General features: G+C 52.2%; 1 protein-coding gene across 1 annotated transcript; it reads right to left on the bottom strand.

Moving 5' to 3' along the window:
• FZD7 (frizzled class receptor 7) lies at nucleotides 1–3,813 on the bottom strand. Its single transcript, XM_036928079.2, has one exon. The coding sequence runs from the start codon at nucleotides 3,811–3,813 to the stop codon at nucleotides 2,089–2,091; it is 1,725 nt and encodes a 574-aa protein (XP_036783974.1). The 3' UTR covers nucleotides 1–2,088.
• Between the last annotated feature and the right edge of the window lie 3,276 nt (nucleotides 3,814–7,089).

Here is a 7,089-nt window from a genome sequence, read left to right on the forward strand (position 1 = left end):
ATTTAAAAAAATTTATTCGTGATCTGTACATGTGATAAAGTGGGGCTTCCTTACAGACTTTTAAAGGCAAAACGAAACAAAAATCCAAAGTAAAAATGTATAAATACAATATATATTTTCTTACAAAAATGGGAGATTTACAAAATATACATACTGCACTTGTCTCTATTTTACAAATTTCACATGCAAGAGATACACAAAAGATGCCAAAACCTGTGAAGTAGGAGTTTTTAAAATATGACAAAATAAGAGTTTTGTTGGCTTAAGAAACACAAGGTCAATGTTAACTTTAATATAAAAAGCAGCTCCACTCAACTGAATACTAGATTTATAAAGTAACTTGCACTCCTGAAGTACCCTTTATGATTTAAAAACTGTTTAGAACATATTTAAGAACTGTTTTGAGAAATGGGATAGTGTTGCAAGATTGGAGGATGGCGTCAAAGGTGAAGTAAAGGTTAGCTTCTATGATTCTCTGCTCAGCTTTAGACCATTATGCAAAAGAATCAGTTCTATTATAGAAAAAAAAGTACATGATTTAAGATTAATAAATTTAAGTCATCCAGCACATTTCAAAGAACTCCAGAATTACTTTGAAGTTTACATTCTTTTAATGACCTTCCTTAAAAATGGGGCCCATGGTTTGAATTGTCTGCTTCATTCACTATCATTTCTGCAGGTTACCTCCCCTCCCAGTCACACAAAGACGGGGTCAGCATACACGCACTGTTTTATAAGCGGATTTCTGGAACTAAGAAAATGGGACAAAATGTGTTTTGTTTCTTTTTAACTTTAACTTTCCTTTATTATGGGGGCTGAAGGCATTATGCTTCTCCTTTCATCTTGAAGGAGTCAAATTGGAAATGAAGAAATAGGAGGAAAAAAAAAACACCTAAATGCAGGCTTATAGGAAGAGAAAAAATGAAAGGAGAGATTTCCCTGGCCATTTTAACACTGCCTGTTGGATCATGTGTTGCGAATTAAATTTATTTAAAACAAACACAACAAAACCCCTTGTACTTCCTTTAGCCAAGTTAGAACCTCCAACTGAACTGGGTATGGAAGCATACTGGCCTTCACTTTTCCTTAAAAAGGAATGTTTATCTCAGCCAAATTAACATCCAAAGGGAAACCTCAGATTTTCGCTACTTTGCCTACAAAAATTGCCGTCTTCAGTTCAGGGAGACACTTTTGTTTCCTCTTTTGTCTCTTACAACAAAGACAAGGGAAAAAATGCATTCCTGTTTTGAAAAGTAAGAAGTCATCACTTCTTTTCAGGGTTTTAAACCAAATAAAACGGCGTACTTTCTTCCTACTGTCTTCCCCAGAAAATAAAGGAGTAGCAGAAGTACCTACTACCCGTCTCCTTTGCCTCATCTCAAAATGTTATCTTCATTTCTTTTGCATCTTCACATTAGGATTCTAGGAGGCAGGCCTCCCAAGTCTTCCAAATGCTTATTTTACAAGACTTGAAAGGAGTAGAAGAGGAGAAACAGGCGGGAAGGGCAGGGGAAGGGGCTGTAATGTCTGACCCTGGAAATTAACCCATCTGGGCTCCAGTTTGGCCCCAGTGAAAAGAGATTATGGTTTGATCACCGCTAGACAAGGACACCGCGGGGCGTCCTCTCTTTTCCCAACAAAGCGTCCGCTGCGGCCAGAGCCGGACCTTTCCCCGGGCCTCACAGGAGTGAGCACAGGCCACTTGTCTTGCAGCAGGGGAATCGCTCAGTCCCAGTTCAGCCTCGGAGCTGGGAAGAACTCACAGCAATATCTGCTGGTCTCAGTCTTCTCGATAGGCCTAGGGCGGCCCGGACAGCACATGATTTAACATCACCTTTATTATCATCACCATCATTATCCTGCAGATCTTTGCCAGAAGTATTTTCATCCGAACTGTCTTTCCACCCAGGCCTTTTTCCAAACCCATCCCTGCCCCAAATTACCTCTATCTTCTCTCTCCCCGGTCACTTCTCACTGGAGGGGGAGAACTTACAGACACCCCCGCCACCCACCCCACCCCCCATCCAGCAGCTCCTTCCCCACCGCGCCTCAGGGAGAGGGAAGGAAGCGTGGGGTAGGGCCCGGGGCTCATACCGCAGTCTCCCCCTTGGTGCTGTGGCTCAGTCTGTGGTAGAAGCGGCGCCACGACTGCAGAGTTTTGCCGGACCAGATCCAGAAGCCGGTGGTGATGCCCACAATCATGGTCATCAGGTACTTGATCATGAAGACGGTGAAGTCGGGGCTCATGGGAGGGAAGTGGCCGGGAGGGCAGGGCACCGCGTAGCTCTTGCACGTCTGCAGGAGCCAGGTGCGCTCCCAGTGTTCGCGGAAGGCCTGCTCATAGAAGTAGCAGGCCAGCACGATGGTCGCTGGCACGGTGTAGAGCACGCTGAAGACGCCGATGCGCACCATGAGCTTCTCCAGCTTCTCGGTCTTGGTTCCATCGTGCTTCATGATGGTGCGGATGCGGAAGAGCGACACGAAGCCGGCCAGCAGGAAGGACGTGCCGATGAAGAGGTAGACGAACAGGGGCGCCAGCACGAAGCCCCTCAGCGCGTCCACGCTGGAAAGGCCCACGTAGCACACCCCGCTGAGCAGGTCCCCATCCACCTGGCCCATAGCCAGGATAGTGATGGTCTTGACTGCGGGCACCGCCCAGGCAGCCAGGTGGAAGTACTGCGAGTTGGCTTCGATGGCTTCGTGGCCCCACTTCATGCCTGCCGCCAAAAACCAAGTGAGCGACAGGATGACCCACCAGATGGAACTGGCCATGCCAAAGAAGTAGAGCACCATGAAAAGGATGGTGCAGCCCTCCTTCTTGGTGCCCTGCGCCACCGTGCGGTAGCCGTCGTCTGAGAAGCGCTCCACGCACACTGCTCGGTCCTCTAGCAGGAAGCCGGCCACGTGCGCCACCGCTACCATGAAGTAGCAGCCCGACAGGAAGATGATGGGCCGCTCCGGGTAGCTGAAGCGCCGCATGTCCACTAGGTAAGTGAGCACGGTGAAGAGCGTCGAGGCGCAGCACAGCACCGACCACACGCCAACCCAGAGGCGGGCAAACCGCCTCTCCTCCTCTTTGAAGTACATGAGGCCGTTGGCGCGGCCTGGCTCACACGGGGCACCGCAGTCGCGCTCGCCCAGGAAGCGGTACCCCAAGTAGGGGGGCACCTTGAGCTGGCGGGGACAAGAGAAAGGGAAGGCGGAGCGGCTCCTTCCGTCAGCGGACCCCGGGGGCAGCGCAGTGAAGGGCACGTCAGGCATGTAGGGTGAGGTGGGGTAAGCGGTGGGGCCGCCGCCGGGGCCCCCAGAGCCGTCGGACGTGTTTTGGCCCACGCAGATCTCGCCGGCGCCGTGCACTGGGAAGTTCTCGCAGCGCAGCCGCTCCGGCCACTGGAAGCCGAACTTGTTCATGAGCGCCTCGCAGCCCTGGCGGGCACGCTCACAGAGGGAGCGACACGGCGGGATGGCCTGATCAAGCACAGTGCACACGGGTGCGTACATGGAGCACAGGAAGAAGCGCAGCTCAGGAGAACACTGCACCTTCACTAGCGGATAGAACTGGTGGACTTCGAGGCCAGCGTCCTCTTGGTTCGTGTGGCCCAGCAGGTTGGGCAGGATAGTCTGGTTGTAGGCGATGTCGGTGCACAGCGGGATGGAGATGGGCTGGCAGAAGCCGTGGTCCGGCACTGAGATACCCTTCTCGCCGTGGTAGGGTTGCGCCTCGGCGCCCGAGGGCAGCGCGCCCAGCAGTGTTAGCACTAGGGTGCACAGGCCCAGAGGCGAGTGCGAAGCTGTCGCGCCGGGCCCCCGCATCGCCAGTGGCCGGTGCAGCGGCGCTCTCAGCCCGAGGAACGCGACAAGGCAGCTGGGAAACGCTTGGATCCGGGGAGGCGCCGCCGCGCCTGGGGCATGAGAGTCCTCCCGGCGCCTGGGCCGGGCCGTGGGCGGTGCGGAGCCGAGGGTGCTGTAGCTGGGGTGCCCGCGCCGCAGGGGCGCCGCAGCCGCCTCCGCCCAGCACTCGGGAGGCCGCTGGGGGCCCAAACTCGCTTGCCTGGGCCGGGGGCACGAAGAGGGGCCGCCTTCTCCAGCCGCCACGTAACGGTGCGGCTTTTTCTGCGGCTAGGAGCAACAAGCGTCTCCGGATACCCTTCAAAGTTTGCCCAAGTCTTTCGACCCAGAGCACACAGTAACGCACGAGCCCCTCACACCAAATCGGGTCCCCGGCAGGCAAGGCGCCTGCTAGCAGAGGCCGCCGCCTTGGCGGTGCAGCTCCGCCTCCTCGCCTCGAGGCTCCACTCGCCGCCGCCGCCTCCTCTGCGTCCTTCACTCCCCGCTCCTCCAGATCCAAAAGCTCGGCCCCAAGTTTCAGCCAAATGGCTGATTCTCGCTGAGTCTGATCGGTGCCTTGGAGCCAAGAGCTCAACTAGTTCTTTTTGGAAATCCAGTTACACTGGGTCCGAAGCTGTGAGGCCTGGGCCTGGCCTCTCCAGCACCGCGTAGCCCTGGCCCTAGAGTCCCGGCGCCCGCCGCAGCCGCCGCCCGCCGGGAGGGAGCGCAGACTAACGCCTCGGAGCCGAGCAACTAGCCAGAAGAAGCGTCTGGCTTGCTGGGCTCCGGGCCGCCCCGCCCCGCCCCCTCCCCTCCCCCCATTCACAAACCACTCCTGGGGCGGGCCCTAGAGCTCCAGGGTGGCCCAATGGCAACCTTTGTTTTCTGTGTGTCCCTCTCCGGATTGGGTGGAAATCGGAAGGGGCGGACGAGAGAACCTGAGAGGCGGAGTCTGCAGCCCTCTGGGCGGATTCCTAAGGGGAGGGGCAGGGCTGGGACGCAAAAGTTAACGAAAAACTTCTACTTTGGGTCCGTTCGGGGATCGGTGTGTGTAGGGGTAAACGCACCAGAAAGGGACTTTGCCTGAAAGATTTGCTTTTCTTCCAGGTATCTAAAATACACATTCACGAACAGGGGGCGCATCGGGAAATGCTTTTGCGCGGAGAAGCTGAGAATAGCGCAGCCCCTCAGTGTACAGAGACGTGACCTGGAGTCACGTTAGCCCTGCCTGGGCTGAAAGTGCCGGGTTTGGCGCTTTGGGTAGCCGGATCCTAAACGTCGGCAGGGGGAGAAGGGGAGTGCTCCTCGCTGACCGTTTTGCTTTCCTGGGAACCATGCCGACCACGTGAGGCCACAATCCCCTCTCCCTCTCTCCAGGTTGTAAAAAGGAGGAGGGGCCGCGTCCGAGGAGAAATAAGAGTGCGGTGGAGGCGGTGGATTTCGGGCGGGAGGAACTGCAGACCCCTCCGAAGGGACACGGCCCTGGAGGGGCGTGCTCTGGGGACCCCGGCCGCAGGCCACCCCGGCCACTCCCACGGCCCAGAGTCTATAGGGATCTGATGCGGCTTTAGTGAGATGATAAGAAAATGAAGACAGTGTTGGGGGGAATGGTTATAAAAGTAACCCTATACCAGTGCCCCGGAACATCTGTAGGGCTAAAAGTGCGTCTTGGATTGCCGCGTTTTTCTTAGTTTTGCAGCGTGTGGCCCTTTGGGATCCCATCATCGTTGCAGAAGCTGTGATTTGATCCACTAGTTGGAATCTGCATAGAAAAGTTTTAATGCGTATTAGAAACCAGGGCATTTGCTCATTACAGAGTTTTCAAAACAGGAGGAGAGTTCATCCTAGTTCTCGGGTAGCGTTTTCTGGTTGGCCAGAGTTCTTTTGTTCCCGGTGAAATCTTCGCCCCTCTCGAGGTTCTGGGCGCTCCCGCGCGCTCACTGTCTCCCCCCGCTCCGGGAGGTCAGAAGTTACCGGGCCTCTCCCCTCGGTGGGCATCGAGGAATATGAATTCCCATGCAGGAAAAGAACATCTTGAGAAAGGAAAAATTTCTGTCTGTCCTTGTTTCTGGCCCTCTCATACATACATACACACAGCGATCCTATGAGTTAAAAAACGTCATTCCCGTCTGCCTGTCCGTCTCTCTGTCTCTCTCACACACACTCACACACAGCAATTTTATGCTTTAAACCTTCTTAAAAACATTATTCCTGGCCAAGCCCTTCCTTCTGCCAGTATCAGTTCTGATCAGGTTGAGTGTTTGTTACTGCCCCCGGTGAGCCTCTCTAGCAAGAAAAAACTGATTCTGCAACTCAGGACAATTGATTGGGTTCCCTTCCCTGGGACGCTTTGGCTTCCTCTGCTTTTCTTGTATTTATTTTCAATTACTGAAGTTCACTGGGAATCTTTCCTTCCACTTCACAGTTCTTTGTTGTTTCCCACTCCTGTTAATGGGTCTGGAGAGCGGAATCCTTTGGGCCAGATAGGGTGTCAGACTGCTCACATTCTCCATCTGCCCCTCAACAGGAGTCCTCATCTTTTTTTCCTTCAAAGCAGTAGTTTCTCCCTCACACTTGGGCTGTGTTTTTTTTTCTTTTGGGGTATCAGTACAAGGTAATATGAAGAACTAATGATACTTGGTTTAAGTGTTTCACTCTTGTATTTTTTAAAGGACTCCTCTTTTTCTCTTTAAATTGTTATTCTTGTTACCTAACATGGGGGAGCATTGATACTGCATTGAAAGATGTTTAAAGACAATGCTGCTGTTTTGCTTTGTCATTTAAAGTGTGTGGTCGGGGGTTGGAAATCCTTTTTTCTTCTCTTTGAGCCAGGATATCCTCCTTCTCTAAATCAAATTTTCATGCTTATTCATCAGGTCACTGATCTAAGTCATCTTTGCTTATCAAGGGAGAAATTGAAGGAGAAATTTCAGTTAAAATGAAAACTTACAGGATAAAATACTATGCTTCAACAACAACTAAAACCAGTTTAGTTGATGAGCTTCTTACTCCACATATTATAGCCCCATAACTAGAAAGAAAAAAAGGAGAGTCCTTTAAAAAATTCAAGGGACGAATGAAATATTTTTAAAGCAATCTGTGCCTAAGATGCAGAAAACCTGTCCCAGATGGAAAATATCACAGATGTGAGTCCTCTTGCTCTGTCCCAGGCAGACAAGTGCAAAAGCAGAGAAGCAAAGGCCAGATTTTTTGGACAGTGTTTATTTTTTAAGATGATTTTTAAAAATCCACTCTAAAATT

The sequence above is a fragment of the Manis pentadactyla genome, chromosome 6, assembly GCF_030020395.1.
Source record: "Manis pentadactyla isolate mManPen7 chromosome 6, mManPen7.hap1, whole genome shotgun sequence".
Classification (NCBI taxonomy): Eukaryota; Metazoa; Chordata; class Mammalia; order Pholidota; family Manidae; genus Manis; species Manis pentadactyla.

Coding starts and splice junctions, on each gene's coding strand:
- FZD7 (XM_036928079.2), bottom strand. CDS start 3,813: ATGCGGGGGCCCGGCGCGACAGCTTCGCACTCGCCTCTGGGCCTGTGC.